This window comes from Microtus pennsylvanicus, chromosome 10 (assembly GCF_037038515.1).
Source record: "Microtus pennsylvanicus isolate mMicPen1 chromosome 10, mMicPen1.hap1, whole genome shotgun sequence".
In the NCBI taxonomy this organism is placed as follows: domain Eukaryota; kingdom Metazoa; phylum Chordata; class Mammalia; order Rodentia; family Cricetidae; genus Microtus; species Microtus pennsylvanicus.
This window is the reverse complement of record NC_134588.1, coordinates 100,414,982-100,435,600: the sequence shown is the minus strand read 5'-3', so window position 1 is coordinate 100,435,600 and position 20,619 is coordinate 100,414,982. Positions and strand designations below refer to the sequence as shown.

The window sequence follows — 20,619 nt, the reverse complement described above, 5'->3', positions numbered from 1 at the left end:
GCATATAGATTATACTTCCCCAATTTTATAGAGTCTTAAATTTATCCTTCCAACTCCTTTGCTCTCTACCTTTTTCTGAAAGGATCTTTTCTCTCTAAAATAGTAAGCATTAGAGTATAGCACAGTATGACAGTTTTTTCAAAAAGTCATTGTGTTAATTTTCTAAACATTCTATTTATTAGACAACAGTTATATTTTCATTTGTGTAAACATTTATGTGTGTATTTGACTTTGAGTTTAAAACGTGTTTTTGTTTTTTCTTGTTAAATTACATGGGGTTTATTTTATGTTTTATTTGGTTTGCAAAGTAGTAGACTTATATCTAATGAAATACATTGCTGCAGTTGTCATTAATTTGTCATTAGAGGGCAAATTAAATGATTAATCTAAAAACATGTAAAGAGATGAAAAATTTAGTAGGTAAGTTCAGATCATTTTCCTGTTTTCTATGCCTGGGAGGTGCCAGTGCTCTATATTACATCCTGATCAACTTTTGCTTCCAGTTGTGGCGCTGCCCCACGAGGATAAAATAGCTACTTTCATGATCTTCACTCACAGCTCACAGTAACATATCCTAGTACACACAGCATTTATTTACTTACTTTTTTATAGTAGTGCTCTGCAAAACTCTGAGAATCCCTGCTAGGGGTTTTTGGTGGCACACTAGCAGTCAGAAACCCCTCAGAGAACGGGAGAAAACTTGTCATCACGTTCTTGCTTTACTGTTGTGGGTTTCAAGGTTGTTCTAGTTCAGCCTTAGGTTAGTATCAGTCACTTAATTTTTATATCCAGTGGCAATAAGATTTCCCATAATTTAGTGACAGTCTAAGATGCTAAAGACGGGTCTACATTATATGTAGTTGTGGGAGTGGGTGGTCAGTGCTTTCTCATGTTGCTGTGAACAATCTTCCCCTTCCCTCCGCCTTTCTTACCTCGAAAGTTGTTAAGATTACCTATAACATTAAAAATTGAGATAAATAGGTTAATACAGTGTATGGGAGTTTAGCAAATGTTTGTTTCTCCAGTAATAAAAATGCAATGCCACGAAACAGAAATGGCAGCTCAAGTTGGGCAGGTTTGATAAATGCATTAGCGTGCTCCAGTCTGGTAATGAGGTTCTCATGCTCTCTCTCTCCTGTTTTTCATTTCCAGTGTTCTATTTAGGTGAGTTTTTTAATTCTGATTTTTCATTTAAGTTTTTCCTCTCCACCTCATGAACAATTTCCCTGAACAGAATGTCTCATTGTCTTAAAGAATGTCAAGCTCAGGTGCCTATTCAGGTGCTCATTGAACACTTGTTTTACTCAAGCTCTTCATATATAAATGTTTATTTTTTCCTTTATTGTTGGTGTTTCCATTTGTTTCAAGTAAGCCTTCTGAAAATGATGACAATATTATGTTGCAGTCTTTCATTTGCTGTGTGTTATGTAAAGCTTATATTTTATTTTGCTAGACAAAAAGAAGATGCATTTTTAATATGTGATGGTTTTATGTTGTTCTCATGGTTTAATTTCCTCCATCCAGCTAGGTAGAATGGTAGCACTCATCTGTAATGTTTCCCTCCCTTATAGGGCCAACATTGCCTAGACAAAATACACAGCTACCTGCTCAAGTTCAAAATGGCCCATCCCAAGAAGAGTTGGAAATCCAGAGAAGGTGAGTCTGTACAATTACATTTCCTTCTTTGCAGCAGACCCAGAGGACACTGACAATACATTATGTCTTTCAGTTCTTTGAAATTAGGACTTCCATTTTATCTGCTTTTTTGTAAAAAGCGTACTTGTGATACATCTAAAAATACATTAAATAGACTTAGAATATAATAGTGTCTGTTCCCTTCAATCAGCCTTATTCTGTTTTCAGTATCAGTGTGTGTCCCACATACATGTACCCATGTATGTAGAAGTCCAAGGGAAACATCAGGTATCTTCAATAGCTCTTTACATTTTTTCAAACAATCTTTCACTGAACCCAGAGCAAGCTGATTGATTGAGCTAGACTGGATTTTCTAGTAAACTGTAGGGATTGTCTTCCCCACCTCTGGGATTACGGACTGGATTTTATAGCATGGACTGAATTTTTTTTTTTTATGTGTGATGAGGATTATACTAGAAGTAGGCTTGAAATTTAATACATTTTCATCCCTAAAATCAAGTGGATAATACTTCATTTCAGGGTGGATTTTTCTGAATTAGCCAGCGTGTGTGTGTGTGTGTGTGCGCGCGCGCGCGCGTGCACGCAGACACACACACACACACACACACTCCCTCACCATTTCGGTAGGAAGTAGGAAGTCATTCAGAGAGTTTTACGTGAGTTGGAGAGACTGCACTGTGGTTGAGAGCAGTAGTGTCTTCTGGCACCCACATGGCACCTGATAGCCATCTCTAACTTTGGTTCCGACAGGGTCCAGTGTCTTCTTCTGGTCCCTCCATGCACTGCACAGGCATATACAGACAAAACACCCACTCATACATATAAAATAAAAATAGTATTTCTGTAGTCAGAGTGAGTAGAGTCAGGGCTGGAGTATAGCTTACGGATAGAGCTCATGGAGGTTCAGTCCCCCGTGCCAGCCTCCCAGAACATAGGAATTAAATAATTTGTCTAGTTGAAAATTAGTGACATATCAATTTGAAATGGCAAGAAGAAATATTTCTTATATTTTTGGTTGTGAACCTAGCCTTAAATGGCTGAGCCATCTCTCCAGCCCAAGAAGAAATGTTTCTAAGGTAATTGCTGTATTTAGAAACGTGAAATAACTGCAAGAATATTGAAAACTTAATTGATTCTGTGGGAAGAAACCAGCAGTGGTGAGCATTGGTAAGAGGCATTGTAATGCTCTTTGACTTTTAAACTAGGCATTGCTTTTATAAGTTTATTTTTTTTTTGTAATCAGTATGAAATTAGTTGGCAAAATAAATGTTAAGTGTTAAAGTAAATATTAAACCTTGTTGATATAATACCTTTATTATACCATAAGATAGTCTTTTACTCATGTGTCTGCCATTCATTAAATCAGTTTCTGGTTCTTACTTATTAATATTTGGCTACCTTGGCTATGATGGAGAAATATATTCTAAGAAACATGAGTCAGTCCTGTGCTCTTGACATAGAGGCTAATTTAGTTAATTTCTATAAATAGCTAGTAAGTCATCACTACTAACTGAAAGTTATAAAAGGGGGATAATAATCCCAGCAAGGAACTGAGGAACTGGAGTAATGAAAGTGTACAGCACTCCCATTATCCTTCAGAGGCAGAATGGACCAAGAGTTGATCGGATTTTGTTGTAAGTATTGACTCTTGTCACAGGAGCTTTGTGGCTTTAAAACTCAATTGTCTTTTTTAAAGTCTTCCTCTTCCTCCTCTTTTTTAACTAATAGATTAAATGCCCACATTTTACAATAAAAAGTATGTGTGTTCACCATATGTGGTAGTGTATACCTTTGATTTCAGCATTTTGGAGATAGAAGTTAGTGGGTCAGTGTGAGTTCAGAGCTAGCTGAGGCTACATAGTGCTACCCTGTCTTGAATTGAAATCTATATTTACACAACTACCATTCAAGGTAATGATGAATAAAATATGTCTTGACATTTTATTTATATTTTACATGCTTCACAAGACTGTGTCTTAAGTAAACATAAACTAAGTGCATGTTTGTATGTGTGTGTGTGTGTATATGTATATTGATTTCATTGTGGGCCAGTTGTTCTTTCAGTATCTGTTTGCATTTGGGGCCTGTTGTTTTGGAGGATAACACTTCAGTGATAGAAGAAAACTATACTTTATATTTTTACTCGATACATTAACCATAATAGTATTCATTTATATTTATTTCTGGAAAAGGTATATAATTGTTTCTTCTGAAACATTCAAATTATTTAAAATGTATGGCTAATTCAAAGAAAACAAACCGTTTGGAATTTTCTCCCCGGCCTGGAACTCAGACACGTGTGTTGTAGTAAAATCTACTAATGGCAGGTAATAGCAATTGATGTATATGACCTCTAGGAAGAAGGGCTATACCAACTTCCAGTATGCAAGCTAGTAGTAATGATCCTGAGGAAAGCAAGCTTCAAAATTTTGGAAACTAATAAAAAGATTTAGGGATGTCTTACTGTATCGATTAAAACATTATAGGCATATTTGTAAGTCTTTCAGTTGAGGTAGGAATTATTCATGTTCACCAAGGATTTGTAAGGCAGAAAATTTGTGCTTCACGCTGTTTTTCATCTACATATAGTCATCTTCTCAGTGAGCAGGCTTTCTTCAAACATCAGTCTCTTGAAGGTGTATCATCAGCTTATTTGAATTATCTATCAGCAAATTTGAAAGTATTCCCCGGCATTGCACTTTTTTCCTTAGACACTCTTAACTTTTATAGACTTGGAGCCTTTGGAGATTGACAGGTAGAAAAATCTTCTGAAGTCAATACATTGTCATTATAAATGTCTGTATTCAGTGCTGTTTCCAGATTCACCACATCCATACCTATCTTACCTTTAATGACCACCAACCATTACTTACTCCGTGTGTTAAAAGCATTGTGTTGCTTAGAGAAACAGATATTAACAGCTTTTTTTTTTTAATGCCCAGCAATCAGAATGGGTACAAATTGCTGTCAGAATACTTTGTAGCTCAGCTATGGACAGTGTTTATATAATGCTAGTATTACCCTGAATGTTCCTGAATATTGATTTAGCCAAGTTATTTCTTACGGCTATGTGTGTGTGTGATGGTTGTCGTGGAAGGCTTTTGCCATTAAAAATGGAAATCAATCAGCTAAAATGGGAAATGGGTAAGGAAGTGTTAAGATGGTAAGCTGTTTGTTCTGTTGTAAGCTTGATATATACATATATGGTTTTGAGATAAATGAAAAGAGAAACACAAAATGTAAACATCCTAAAACCTAATATTTTTTTTCAAATTAGCAGTGGTCACTTTTCTTTTTAAAAAATTTATTTTCATGCATGTGAGTGTTTTGTCTCAAGGCCAGAAAAGAGTGTTGGATCTTCTGGAGCTGGAGTTACAGAAGTGAGAATCAAACCCAGGTCGTCTGAAAGAGCAGCTAGTACTCAAACACTGAGCCATATCCCTAGCCCTTAGTTAAAATTTTAATACAAACCTCACTTGAGGTTGTTTATTATATATACATTATTGAAAAAAAATATCTTTTCTGTCTCTAGTTTTTAAATTTATTATGTATACAGTGTTGTGCCTGTACGCCAGGCTAATTGTATCCTGCACTGGAGACCGCTCAAACTCTTTAAGGGCTAAGCAGTGCTGTCCATATGCTCGTGGAAGTTAAAGAGGTTAGACTAAGGGTTTGCGGTAATTTTTCCAGTGTGCATTGTGTCAGAAAAAGCAGATTTCAGAGTTGTGGTGAGATGATACTGATTTGATTGAATTTCAAAATCTATGGGTGTGTTATTATAGAACAAAAGGTCTAGATGTATATACCAAAATGTTAACTATAGTTACCTATAGACATGAAATTTTAGTGATTTATAGTTTATTTCTTACTTAACTGGGTTTATTTTCTAGTCACCAAATGTTTTCAGGTATAGCTACTATCATTGTTTTTCCTGAAGCTGTAACTTGTGCAATTAAAAATGTCACTTTTTTTTTTTTTTGGTTTTTCGAGACAGGGTTTCTTTGTGGTTTTGGAGCCTGTCCCGGAACTAGCTCTTGTAGACCAGGCTGGTCTCGAACTCACAGAGATCCACCTGCCTCTGCCTCCCGAGTGCTGGGATTAAAGGCGTGCGCCACCATTTTTAAGAAAAAGATTACATTTTAAAATTATTTCATCATCTGATTAATATAATGATTTGGTGATTATAGTGGGAGGTTTATTCTCAAAAGCTGTGTTGATTGAGCCCATGCGGCTCTTGAGAGGTTAGTTCCATTGGTATAAAATACAAGGTGTCTGTAAGGAGCCTGCCTTTGTGTGGAAGTAGTGACCACGGGTTTTAGTTTTATTTATTCGATTTTTAATTTCAGGCAGCTGCAAGAACAGCAGCGACAGAAGGATCTGGAGAGGGAGAGGCTGGAAAGAGAAAGAATGGAGAGGGAAAGGCTGGAGAGAGAACGACTAGAAAGAGAGAGGCTAGAGAGGGAGCGCCTGGAACAAGAGCAGCTGGAGCGGCAGAGGCAGGAAAGGGAGCACATGGAGCGCCTGGAGAGGGAGCGCCTGGAGCGCCTGGAGAGGGAGCGGCAAGACCGAGAGCGCCTGGAGCAGCTGGAGCGCGAGCAAGTGGAGTGGGAGCGAGAGCGAGAGCGCAGAGTGTCCAATGCTGGTAAGAGTCTGCAGACTTATGTCTCCTGCACCTGAGCAGGGAAAGGATCTGTGCAGCCGAGAATTGTGATACTTCACATGTGCGTGCTGGGGAATAAGCAGTGCAGTTTGGAGTTAGGATAAGTACTTAGCAATTATTGCTTCAGTGTTTGTTTTATTGCTTAGAAACTAAAAGAAAGCTCTTGGGAATTTTTGTTTTGCCATTTTAATTCTTTTTGCTATCCTAAAATTCAGCTATAAAGTGTGAATGTTTTTATGCAAAGTTTTTTTTATAATGATCTTGGAAGATATTTCCCTTGTGCAGTCAGTTAAAAGTTATCACATACTCTACTATGCCACATACAGCATCAAGTTAGCTTGGGTATAGTCAGGTTTCTGAAGGAAAAATTAAAATAGATGGAAGTATTCGCTTAAAATAACTGGTTATTTAAACATTTTCTGGTATTGTGAAAAATATCAAGTCAGGGATTTATCAAATGTCATAGAGTTTATGATATGGTTAAAGCTTAAGGTGTTGAGTATTTATCAGAGAACTTTAATCTTTCTGAGCTACACCAGAAGCCAGTGTGGGTTCAGGATTGGCTAGTTGGTTAAGTTAATTCATAGTTTTTCACTGCCTGATTGTCTGCAGTCACAGCTGAGAAGATAGAAATGTCCACAAGTAAGCACTAAGTTGGGTGTTCTTTCCGTTTGTACTAAACATTTTGTCATGTTCGAAACAACTCAGTTTATTCTGCTGTTTGTAATAATTTTGATGCTGTTTTAGTGGACTAAATAAAAAAGTTAAGACTGTTACTGTCCTTTTCCTATAAAGGATAGAGTATTAATCCATATAGTTAAAAGAATATATTTCATCCTCTTTCGAATTTCAAAAGTGTTGACAAGTTAAATTTTCTCAAGTGGAGACAGTTATTTGCCTAATTTTCTGGTACTAACTATAGTCTACGATTATACATTTTGTCTGATTGCTGGTTTTGTGGCTTCACTAGCTCCCTTTTTCTCTCTCCTTTTTTATCCTGTCTTTGCCGCTGCTTTCCACCTTATGTCCAGCTCCATCTTCAGACAGCTCCCTGTATAATGCTCCACTTCCTGAGTATTCCAGTTGCCAGCCTCCTTCAGCACCTCCTCCATCATATGCTAAAGTCATCTCAGCTCCAGTGTCAGATGCCACTCCTGATTACGCTGTAGTGACTGCTTTGCCACCTACTTCCACACCCCCTACACCACCACTGCGACACTCAGCGACACGTTTTGCAACATCTCTAGGTTCAGCCTTCCACCCTGTTCTTCCCCATTATGCTACAGTTCCTCGTCCTCTGAACAAAAACTCTCGACCTTCTTCTCCTGTGAACACACCCTCTTCTCAGCCTCCAGCTGCGAAGTCCTGTGCCTGGTCTACTTCCAATTTCTCGCCCCTCCCTCCATCTCCTCCGATAATGATTAGCAGTCCTCCTGGCAAAGCTACTGGCCCAAGGCCTGTCCTCCCCGTTTGTGTCTCCTCTCCTGTGCCCCAAATGCCTCCGTCACCGACAGCACCCAATGGGCTGCTGGACTCTGTAACATACCCAGTGTCTCCACCGCCTACCTCAGGGCCAGCAGCGCCACCTCCTCCGCCACCGCCGCCTCCACCACCACCGCCACCACCGCCGCTGCCTCCCCTCGCCTCACTCTCACACTGTGGATCACAGGCTTCTCCTCCTCCAGGCACCCCTCTTGCCTCAACTCCCTCATCCAAGCCCAGTGTTCTCCCTTCTCCCTCTGCAGCTGCCCCTGCCTCTGTGGAGACCCCTCTAAATCCTGAGCTGGGAGACTCCTCTGCTTCCGAGCCAGGCTTGCAGGCAGCCTCTCAGCCGGCCGAGACGCCAACCCCACAGGGTAAGGCTTCACTGCTACTACTGCTGACTACTGGTCACTTCAGAGTAGTGTGTAGCAATAACTGACTGCCTGGTAGAATGAGTCAGATGGTTTTAATAATTGAGCATCTCTTTACCAAAGTACTTACATGGGGTTTTATTTTATTTTTAAAAAAATTGAAGGAATTTTTTTTCTTCGGTCCTGGGACCTTAATTGTATATAGGAATTTAGTATGGGAGATATCCATATTAGACTTAGGTTTTTGGATCTTTTGCAGTAAGAGTTGTAGGAGGTGCTTTCTAATATTTAGGGACCCCTATACAAATAATTTTAAACTTCGCTAGGGAAACTTGATTGGTCATCTTCCATGCAGTAAATAGGAAATCTAAATACTTCCTGGAGAGTTGGAGGTCTGTTTAATAGATAGATCATCATCTTAGAGCTTGCCCCAGGGCACTTCTGCTCTAAGACGTGCTGATTTAGATGTTTAGAGTGGGTAACCTCTGGGCTGGGGGCAGAAGGAGAGGATTGGCAGGTTTGGTGTGTACCCCAGACGATTCCACAAGCCCCATTGCAAGTAGTGGTATAAGGGCAAACAGAGGGTCCTTAAAGGTTTGTCCCAAACACAAGCTGTGCTGCATGACAGCAAGGAAGGGACCTTAGAGCTGTAAGTGTGGAGGATGTACATAAAGTTCCCCGGTTCTGTAAGAGGAAACATTATGACCCTGCTTTTTGTTGTTGTTTATATAAGTATACAATGTAGTGAGGATGCCAAAAACAACTTCATGCTTAAAAACAATGTTACAATCTAGATTTAAAAATAACTCCCTTTGTTAAACACGACCTTTTTTATGATATTTCATCAGATTTTACTAAAAGGTGGCTCAAATTAGAATATGCGTAATTTACTATCTGATTGACATCTGATCAGAAGGCACACGTAGCCTGACAAGGCTAACTGTCCTGCTGTGACTCAGAGCTCAATCTGCAGGATAGGACAGCTTACCTCCAGCCTTTCATTTCTGTTTGTATGCCTGTTCAAGCCTCAGAAGTGACAACTCCTACCCAGTGTGCAAACTCAGTTCCTTCTTTACAAAAACAAAAATTAACCTTTTAAGCCTTACCGGTAAATAAATACCTTTTTGTTATCATAGTCAAGCATATTATCTCAGCATCTAAGGTTTTACATGGATTATCTTGGGTCTGTTATCTTGGGCAGTACTAATTGCGTGGGCGCTCGTGCGCGCGTGCGTGCGTGCGTGTGTGTAACATTGCATATCTCTCTAATAAGCATTTGTTTTCAACTCCCTTGACGGGTCTCATTGCTTCTGTTACTAAAGGTCAAATATTAAATGATTGTGTAAATACTTTGGCTTTCAAATCATACCTTTTGTTAAACTAGTCTAGATTTTAAGTATAATGATAAATTAATCTCTTATACAGTGTCTGAGTCAACTTACTTTAGAATGTCATTCTATATATTTTCCCTTGTAAAATACAATGATATATTAGCTCTGTTGTTGATGATTGTCTTAACTTTTCTTCCTCTCAGGCCTTGTCTTGGGACCACCTGCACCTCCACCACCTCCACCCCTCCCACCAGGCCCTAACCACACCTCAGCACTCCCTCCTCCCCCTGGACCTCCTCCACCACCTCCACTTCCATCCACTGGGCCTCCTCCACCGCCTCCCCCACCCCCTCTTCCTAACCAAGTTCCTCCCCCTCCTCCCCCACCTCCTGCCCCTCCCCTCCCTGCATCTGGATTTTTCTCTGGATCTATGTCAGAAGACAATCGCCCTTTAACTGGACTTGCAGCTGCAATCGCAGGAGCAAAACTTAGGAAAGTGTCTCGGGTAAATTACCAAATTACTAAACTTTTAAATGTGTGTCTTGTTTCTAAATGTCTAAAAACGTGAAATTACTGTATTATGCTGGTGTAGACCCTGTTATTAAAAACCAACATAATTTAAAATTTTAGAAAAGGTGTAAGGGTAGTATAAAGAGTGTGACCTCATCATCTCTATATTCACTAGTTGACTTTTAACCACTATTTGCCTCTTCTTTTCTCTGCGTATATCACCTTTATCACACAGTTTCTAATCTGAATGATTTGAGAGTAAGTCAGAAACACCATGTTCTTATTTTTCTATCTCAGTGTAAATTTGAAGGGAGGGTAGCTAATAATTTTTATGGCATTTTTTCTAGTTTAAGATCATTTGTTAAATTTAATTATAATGTCTCTTATTTTAATCTGTGACAATTCCTCAATCTTTATTACCCTTTAAAAACACTAACTTTTTTTCTATAATTACCTGAGTTTATCATATTTCTTCCTCTGTTGGATTCAGATTATGTATTTGGGATGAGGAAAAAATTACCATTAGGATTGTGTCTTTTTCAGTGCATCATTTGGAAAATGAGTACTGTTTTTCCCCATTATTGGTGGTCTTAACTTTATAGAATTCCTATTAACATATAAAGTCAGTGTTACTCACTATTGGTTCTTCAAATTTTAAAAAAAAAATGTACTTTTTTTAAATCAATAATGATGTGTTCCTCTGTTTTGAATGTGTTAATAAGCATTATTATCTACATAGGAAATTATTCTGTGTGTGTTCTCATTAAGGTGGAGGATGGCTCTTTCCCAAGTGGAGGGGGTACTGTAGGTGTGAACTTGGCCTCATCCAAAGGAGATGCTGGTCGTGGGAATGGACCCCTTCCTCTAGGGGGGAGTGGCTTGATGGAAGAGATGAGTGCCCTGCTGGCCAGGAGGTGAGATTTTATTGTAGTGGGTATGTCCAGAATCAAAAACACTTTGATAATTTTGTCCTCTTCCCTCTTAGAACAAGAGTAGTTAGGCAGGCAGGCAGACAAAGATAGGTGATATAAAAATTTTTAATCAATTTGCCTTTCCAGGAGAAGAATTGCTGAAAAGGGGTCAACAATAGAAACAGAACAAAAAGAAGACAGAAGTGTAAGTGAATATAAAATCTCTGTGCCTTCAGGTGTGGAGCTCAAGCCTAGCTCATTAAAGACTCATATAATCTAAACTTAATTCTTTTGAGCTTATTTGCTTATTTTATTTATAACTGTACAAGTATTAAAAATGGCTTGAGTGTTATGTATAAAATTTTAATCTCATTCTTAGTGAATTGAGTTGAATATGAAGAGTTGTGGGAAAAGTACTGAAGTCCAAATGTCTAAAGTTAATTCTGTTCTTATACCCACTATTAAATGAGTGAATGGATTCTTGCAAGTTTTCTAATCCATTAGGCTCCTCAATTTCTTTGTGTTAATGTAAGATTAAAGAATTATATTAGATCAGCAGTTTATGCATCACCCTTAGGAGCCCTGGGTTTATTAGCTGTGCCCCCTGGGATTGTACCTTCATATCCTATTCCACATTTCAGCTGGGTGAGCATCTCCAGCCTGTTCTGTATGTGCCATTCAACACAGCCATGATTGTTTTCTCTGTGCCGTCTGGCCTCCTTTCATAACACTTCTCAAATCCACCTCGTGTCCGGTTCCTAGTGTTGGCTAGAGCAGGCTCTCAGAGCTTAGCAAAGAAGGAGCTTTGTGAAGACAGTAGAGGGAAGACTGAAAGGAAGAGAGGGAAGCAGCGTAAGCCAGAATGGAAGGAAAACGAGGTAGATGGCAGAGAGGACATGGGAGGAGAGTTTGGAAAGCTAGCTGCAGAGACTAGTGTTTCTGGTGATGTGATCTTCATGCGACTGTTTCTGTATATTTAGGAAGATTCAGAACCTATAACTTCCAAGGCCTCTACAACAAGTACACCTGGTAAGTTCAGCAGAAAACTCCCTAAACACTAGTACTGTCCACGTAAAAAGTCTCTTTCCCCATGTTTGGACTGACCATTTGACTACTTGCTCATCAAAAATGTTAAAGTGCCTTCTGTGCATTTGAAGGCTTTGATCTTTTTTTCTGCCTTTTGTGATTTCAGGAGTTAATGCTTTTCTTCCCGAAACTGAAATCTGTTAAATTCAACATTTTGCTAATGCTATATTGGCAAATACCTTAATATACATGTTCATGTGTGTGTTTATAGACTGAGATTATTCATTACAGTTTTAAAAGAAGAAATGAAATGCACATGTTAGCATATTTCAGAACATTCTCAGTTGAGGAAACAAACTCTCCCCTTTTCTTTTCCCCCTCCGAGACAGGGCTTCTCTGTAGCTTTGGAGACCAGACTAGCCTTGACCTCATAGAGCCTCCCAAGTGCTGGGATTAAAGACATGCGCCACCACTGCCAGGCTCAAACTCTCCGTTTCTATGCAGCCATTGACTGCTAGTAGCTCTTTGTCTAGGGGTTGTGTCACATGGAATATCCCATGTCTGTTTTGACGTGTCAACTGATGTTGTTGTGCTAGTCTTGTTCAAGCAACCATGTTGTTGAGATATCCTGGCTAGAGCTTCCCTGTCATGTCTACACATGCGGTTGGCCTGGTCCTCTGACTCTTCTTAGAAGCTTCTCCTCTTCTCATCTATGATTTTCCTGAACTTTAGGTATAGGAGTTATATAGCAGATTATTATCTGGGTTTGGCACCAAACAAGCCAGTCACTCTGCATAGTTGTGGATCCTTGTTACAGTCTCCATCTTTTGGGGGGAAGAAAGGTGACAGCTATATTTACCTGTAGCTATAAAGAATAATAGTATATAGTTAGAAATGATATTGGTGTAGGAAAATGACAGTAGTGCTGGTTTTCCTCTCAGGACATTTTCCCACTCTAAAAAAAAAATCTTTTTGAAGTTGGCTATTTCTATCATTAACATTGTGACCCCATGAACTAATTTTCCACAATGAATCTTGGTTTTTCTCTAAATGGACTTGGTACATTATTTTTATAAAAAAATCCAACTGTTTTTAACCCACACATATGAAATCACGAATTCATTTAGAAAAGTTTAGAGCTTCTTTTTCATTTGTTTCATTCAATTCTTAAGATTGGCATTGTAGCCAGGCGGTGGTGGCACACACCTTTAATCGCAGAGGCAAGTGGATTTTTGTGAGTTCGAGGTCAACTTGGTCTACAAATCAAGTTCCAGGACAGCCAGAGCTACACAGAGAAACCCTTTCTCAAAAAACAACAACAAAAAGACATCGCATTAAAACATTTAATGAGCCAAAAATGGGTGAGAGATTTAAAAACACTCTTGGCTTTCCAACATCAGGTTTCTCTGTAGCTTTGGAGCTTGTTCTGGAACTCGCTCTGTAGACCAGACTGGCCTCAAATTCACAGAGATCCACCTGCCCCCTGAGTTCTCAGTGGTGGCCTGCGCCACCACTGCCTGGCAATATTTAAAGCCTCTTAAGCACAAAATCTCATGAAATGTTAAATGCAACTGTGTCAGCTGTGTCAGAGGGAATGACATATCAAGTCACCTGGGCTATCTTTGGCGAGAATGATGTTTCCTTCTGTGTGAAGAGTGTTTAGCTAGCTGAAACTAGCACATTAACATATTATGAACAGAGGTGTGGTGTTAAAGTTGAGTAAGAGAAAACTAGGAAATGACAAGTTGACTTACCAAAGATTCTTGGGGAAAAGAAAATGTTAAAAGACCTGGTTCAATTTCCAGCACCCACATGGCAGCTCATAACTGTTGGCAACTCTAGTTTCAGGGGATCTGACACCTTTACACCAGTGCACATAAAATAAAATTGAAAAGACTGTTAGGGAAAGATAAGTAATAGATTTGGATTTTGTCTTGCAAGTATTTGTGTTGATGTGTAAGTCAGTAAAACTCTTTGGGAGCCCTTTAAGTTGGCTTTTGTCAGCCTTGTCATTGTGGAGCTGGGGAAGACTGAGTTAAGAAAACCAGTTGGGGGCTGGAGAGATGGGTCAGCGGTTAAGAGCTCTTCCAAGGGTCCTGAGTTCAATTCCCAGCAACCACATGGTGGCTCACAACCGTCTGTAATGAGGTCTTCTGCCCTCTTCTGGCCGTCAGGCATACACGCAGACAGAATATTGTATACATAGTAAATAAATAAATAAATAAATGTTTTTTTTTAAAAAAGAAACCAGTTGGGAAATCTGCTGGAGCCAGTGGAGTAGCTGGTGGAGGTGACACACTTTTAATTCCAACACTCTGGGAGCAGAGGCAGACAGATCTCTGAATTCAAGGCTAGTTTGGTCTGCAGAGCAAGTTCCAGGACAGCCAGGATTGTTACACAGAGAAACCCCTTTAAAAAAAAAAAAAGTTTGACTGGGTAAACTCTTACCTGTAATATCAGCATTTAGTAGACTTGAGACAACAGGATTGCCACAAATTTGAGTCCAGCCTGGATTATATATACAATTCTAGATTACCTTGAATTACAGTGTGAGACTGTCTAAAAAAAAAAAAAAACCAGACAAACAAAAAAGAGATTAATAGATTCTCCCTCCTTTTCTGTTGAGGTAGTGTTAGCACTCCATCTACCAGCAGTTACTTTCATCCTTCCACCTGCGTCGTCTCTGATAAGTGTCTCGGTGGCTCTTCCCCTCCCTTCCTGCTCTGCCTTCCATCCTCTGTTACCTGGGTTAGTGTGTTGGATGTAGTTCTTATTCCATCATCTTGGCCTCCTGGTTTGTTGATGTTCCCTCACTAACTGCTGACTGACAGAGTGCCTTAGCTATTCCCTTATAAAGGAAGAATTAAATATTGACCAAGTAAAGGAAAATCAATGGCAACTTTTAGGTTCTTCCCTAGGTGCCTTTAACAGTTCAAAGCCCAAAGCAGGCAATTTAGTTTTGCATACAGTTCAAAGAGACTTTAAAGCTTTCTCTTGAGTGAAGATGTACAGAAGCCACTGAGGGGAAACATTAGAAAACATATCACAGATTGAACATTTTGTTTACTATTGGACAAAAAGTTTAGTACATTTGAATTTATTGGATTCTAGTGTAAATTGTGTTGATTAGTAAAAGGCCACTATCATTTGGATTACTTATGTTATTGCTGCTATCATTTGGATTATTTAGATTTTATAATAGAAGGGGTTTCAAGGAAACTTTTAATTTCTTCTCATTTTTTTGTTTTGATTTGATTTTAGTTTTTTGGACAAGGTCTTACTATGTAGTCTTGGCTCCTTGGAACTCACTGTGAAGACCAGGCTAGCCTCAAACTCAGAGCTCTTTCTGTCTCTACCTCCTGAATTTCCATTTTAAGTTCTAAAAACCATAAAATTTAGAGTCCTTTGTGTTCAGAATTTATATTTGGTATATGTATTATTACTGTGTCCATAGAATGATAGTTCTTTTGTGTCTTGTTTTGCAATGATTCTAGAAGGATCTGAGGTGTATTTGTTTAATAACACTTGTTTCTTATTTTTGAAGAACCAGCTAGAAAACCTTGGGAGAGAACAAACACAATGAATGGCAGTAAGTCACCTGTCATCTCCAGGTATGATCTTTTTCTAAGATTTATATTACATGCTTGTCTAAGAAGAAGTTAATACATTTTTATCATAGAAAACTTTTGGTTGTACAAAGGAAAACATAAAGGCATCTATGATGCATATATTGAACAACCACTAAATTTATATTTTTGCTACTCCTGATTATCTGATAAATTCTGCTGACATGTTTGTTAATCAGATTTATTGATATTTTAGGATAGTTTATCCCTTTTAACTTGTTTTTTTAATTCAAATTAAAAGAAAAAAACTGTAGCAAATATTAAAATGCAACTACCACCCAAACTTAACAGTTACATGTCTTATGTCTTTGCATCCATATTTTTGCCTATTAATAGTTTGAAAGAAACTTGCAAGTAAGTGATGTTTTAACCTAAATCCTTTGACAGTCTCTCAAAGAATCCAGGACATCTCCACATAACCAAAATAGAATTACTGCCCCCACAGCAATTAAACGTTGAACGGTAATGGAAATCTGATATAACATTGACCAATAATGCCCCATCAGTCTCTATATAGTTTTTAAAATACAGTACCTATTTGTTGTATCTCTTCAGAACTTCTAACTGTGGTCTGGAGAAGTGGCTCAGTGGTTGCTCTACTGAACTCAGGTTCAAGTCCTAGCACCCACATGGTAGCTTCCTGGGGATCCAATGTTGTTTTCTGGCTTGTGAAGGCACTGTAGTCACATGTAGACATATGTATAGGCAAAATACCCATTTGCGTATAATTTAAAATTATATAATTTAGGTGTGGTGGTACAAACTTTTTAATCTCAACATTCATGATGCATAGGCAAGTAGATCTCTGAATTTAAGGCCAATCTGAACTACATAGTAAGTTCTGGGCCAGGCAAAACTACATAGTTACATAGTAAGATCCTGTTTCAAAAAACCAAATCAATCAATAAATAATAAATTTTTCAAAAATATTAAAGCCCAACATTTTTAATTATAGTCAAGTTAGAGAAGATAGGCTTGTGCTCTCTCTCTCTCTCACGCACACACACACACACACTCACACACACAAAGATAATACTCAGACTGGGGATATAGCTCAATTGTCAGAATGCTTACCTAATATGCACAAAGGCCTGAGTTCAGTATCCAACACTGCATGAACCGGACATGGTAGCATATGCCTATAATCCCAGTACTGAGGTACAGGGGTTGGGGATGAGACAGAAGAAAGGTCAAGGTCATCCTCATCTACTTAAATTTGAGGCCAGCCAGGCCTACATGAAATCCTGTCTCCAAAGACAAAGAAAGGAAAGATAGTGTCCATAAACAGTACTTACTTATTGCTGTGCGTTAACTGTAGGCAAGAGTGTGGTGGTAAGAATACACTGAGATGAATGATCGCTAATATTGAAATGTCATGGTTTTCATTGAAAATCTACTGGGTTTGCATTTGATGGGAGAAAATGTTCTGTACATGCCCAGGAACAGTTAGTTTTGCATACATTAAGCTACAGATATTTTTTAGTCTATTGCTTTGATACTCACAGAATAGAGCTGTCTTTGCTTATGTTTTGATCCTTGGGAAGTAGATGGTTGCAGCCTACAAAAGTGACCTTTGTGTCATATAAATTAGTATCAAAGTACCCTTTTAAATTTGGCAAAATAGATATTTTAAGGATAATTAACACCTTTAAGGATAATTTATTTTTGTTTTGCTTGCTATAACTAAAAGCCTATAAATCAGTAGTATCGTGGGAGTTATCTTTTGAAGTTCTACTGTATACCTTTAAATGGTTTTTCCCCTTCATAGACGGGATTCTCCAAGGAAAAATCAGATTGTTTTTGACAACAGGTCCTATGATTCATTACACAGGTATCATCCTGCTGTGACTTTGTGATTTCAGACTTTTCAATAACACGTCCAGGGTAGGGCTGAGCTTTTTCTACCTGGATTGGTAATCACCACAAGGGAGACTTTACTATAGTTTGAACATTAAAGTAGAACCCTGCTACCACTCAGTGGTTGGATTTAGACATTTACAAATGATAAAATGAAAAGTCAGATCATCTTACAGTGTTGGCAGCTTGAGCGTTTTCCTTTAAAGACTGTTTTCTTCATGATTTTATGACAAGTCTTTAGAGAATGGAATTGAAGGGCCTGTGCTGGTTTGGCTAGAACGCAGGATAGTATTGTAGCCACAGATGAAGTTGCTCGTCAGTGTAGTGAAGCAAGCACCTTTAACAGTCTGGCACCCAGCTTCCTGAGCACATTGTTTTTGGATTGCAAACAAACAAACAAACAAAAACCCAATCCTTATAATATTAAATATACAAATCTGGGAGCTGGGCTCAGTGATCATGTCCTTAGCACATGAAATGCTTCAGTCTTGAAGTTTGGTCTTCAGCACTATTCTCCACCACCTCCTAAAGGGAAGGGCAGTATAGGGCAATATCAATCTATTTTTCTTAATTGAAAACAGGCAACAATTTTTAAAAGTCTGTAGATGCTTTTTTTTTTTTTTAGCAATTTGTAGAATATGATAGAAAAGAAAGTTAAATATTGCCGTATAGTTGCTATATAGGCATCTAGGAACATTCTCCTATAGTTAAGGAAAAATACATATTTAAACATCTCATAAACCCTGACGTTTTATTATAAGTTATAATAAAAACCCATAATTTAAAAGAAACAGATATAAAGAGGGACATGGTATTAATATGCCTATAATCTTGGCATTTCCGATACTGAGGCAGAGCTATAAATTAAGTGAGACCTTGTCTCAGATAAATGGATGAATACATAAACAACTGAAATATATGCATTTTATCAGAAGTACAGTAATAGCTGGGCATGATAGTGCATGCCTTTAATCCCAACACTTGAGAGGCAGAGGCAGGTGGATCACTTAAGTTCAAGGCCAGCCTGGTCTACAAAGCAACCTCCAAGACAGTTAGGACTGTTATACAGAGAAACGCTGTCTTGAAAACAAAAAAAAAAGAAGAAGAAGAAGAAGAGGGAAAAAAAGAAATACTTTCCATAAATGTTAATATATGCCAGCCAGGTACAGTGGCATATATACCTTTAATCCCAGAACTCTGGAGACAGAGACAGGAAGGTCTTTGTTTAAACCCATCCTGATCTACATAGATCAGTGTTTCTCAGCCCTTTCACAGGGGTCATAGATCAGATATCCTGTATATCATATATTTACAGTATAATTCATAACAGTAGCAAAGTTACAGTTATGAAAGAGCAATAAAAATAATTTTATGGTTGGAGGTCACCACAACATGAGGAACTGTGTTAAAGGATCGCAGCATTAGGAAGATTAAGAATTACTGGCATAGAGAGTTCCGGGACTTGCAGGACTACACAGAGCCTGTCTCAAAAGAAAAGAAATACATTAATATTACATACAGCCATTTTTTAAAATGTGCATCAGGTCTGTCTGCTGAACACATGGGTTAAGTAATGCATAAAGAGGATATCTGTCCATTAGTAGTTCTGTAATTTGACTCTAGTCAAATTCTTATTTGCTAAAATTGCTTTTATGCCACTGGAAAGCAAAATATTTGGCATATTTATTTTGTCAACTTTATTTTTCCATAAGTGTTCATATTACAGTCCAGCCTTTTTATTTCTTTCTTTGAGGGAGGCTGTTTTCAACAAAAGGTTTATTAGGAAAATCTGCTAGAACAGAGGAAAACAGTGCATATAACAAAGTCCTCTAAGTCACCTTCCTGCTCCCATACCAGGCCAGGGTAATGTTCCTTCAAAACAAAAGAAGTGGTGATTACTCCTTTCCTTCAGTATGAAAAGTTCCCCCCTTGAGTTAATTCTCGTGGTGGTGGCAGCGGTGGTGGTGGTGGTGGTAGTGGTGGTGGTGGATTGCATGTTAGCATGAATTAAATTTTTTTAAAGTTGCATGTTTGCACAGTTGTTTATTAATTAACATTTTAAACTGTTTAACAAATGCAGATGTGTTTGTATACTATAGCATATTTCTCAATTATGTAGATATTGTACCTATTGGAATTTCAGAAATAGTCACTATCTATCTTAGGAGGAATTTACTAATTGGCCTTCTTAAATGAGAAAGATAGAAAGCAGATTAATTAATAATTTAATTCTGGAAGGCAGTGATAAATAACCTGGGTGTATAAAATGCAGTGTACCAACCCTTAAGAATATATACTGTACTTGACTGTACGCAGAACACTGGATATTTTGCTGTGGGTCTTAGATCTTAAAACTTTAGAATTAAGTAGGGTCTTCAACAAAGAACGATGTGTCTTTATGAGAGGAGAAGCAGTTCTTTATATAAATCTGCAGTACTTAGTAAACAAAGTTTCTGCAAGTTACTGTTTAAGCAGATGCCCAATGAGCTAAAATCGGATGTCTTGGTTTTGTTTCATAAAACTTTTTAAGCAATAATACGTTTTGATATTAAAGCAAATTAAGTATTTCATCTCCATAAACAATGCCTTTGGATTTGAAGTGTTACATCTTAAGAATTATGAAATATAACTTTATAGTAAGTTATGTGTGTTGGATTTTTATTCAGATAATTTGCTAATCCTGGTACTCTGCAAAATTGAAATAATGAGATTGACTAATGGTCTGTAGAATGGTTACTGTTCTAAACCAGAAAATGAAGACGTGAGCGACTGAAACTCCAGGTTCCCTCTGAAGAATTTCTCTTTGTTTCTAGGATTGGAGAGGGAACCATGAATGATGTATTTTATGTCGAAACTTATGTTTGAAATATGCCTATTCCATAGGACATTTTACTATGTAAAAATCAAATAAAAGCTAAACTTTTGAAAGTGCAGTTGTAATTGAGAGGTTCTATCTTAGAATTTCTCAGTTTTTATTTTTCTGTTTTCTTTTTAAAACAAAGTAAATTTATGGACTTTATGGCAACATAGTGCCAATTGAATATGAGAATATGCTTCTAACAGTCATTTTTCAACATTTTTATTTCAGTGCTTAAAAAGGAAGCAAATAAACAAAGAAATTAGGCTTACTAAACTATTTTTTCCTATAAACTGAGGCTCAGAACTTATAAACTGATCTATGATAAAATA

General features: G+C 37.9%; 1 protein-coding gene across 10 annotated transcripts in view; it reads left to right on the top strand.

Annotated features, from left to right (window-relative positions):
* Nucleotides 1-20,619, top strand: part of Enah (ENAH actin regulator) — a 117,205-nt gene that overhangs the window by 84,034 nt on the left and 12,552 nt on the right. For 3 of the 10 annotated variants that reach the window (XM_075989347.1, XM_075989348.1, XM_075989346.1), the window contains 9 exons: nt 1,572-1,656; nt 6,003-6,298; nt 7,348-8,172; nt 9,704-10,005; nt 10,779-10,924; nt 11,069-11,126; nt 11,902-11,950; nt 15,492-15,558; nt 17,342-17,404. In XM_075989347.1, the coding sequence (XP_075845462.1) occupies nt 1,572-1,656; nt 6,003-6,298; nt 7,348-8,172; nt 9,704-10,005; nt 10,779-10,924; nt 11,069-11,126; nt 11,902-11,950; nt 15,492-15,558; nt 17,342-17,404 (1,891 nt within the window). Of the gene's footprint in view, nt 1-1,571; nt 1,657-3,204; nt 3,291-6,002; nt 6,299-7,347; nt 8,173-9,703; nt 10,006-10,778; nt 10,925-11,068; nt 11,127-11,901; nt 11,951-15,491; nt 15,559-17,341; nt 17,405-20,619 lie in introns of those variants that run through there. The other 7 variants (XM_075989353.1, XM_075989352.1, XM_075989355.1 and 4 more) reach the window with 4 other exon arrangements.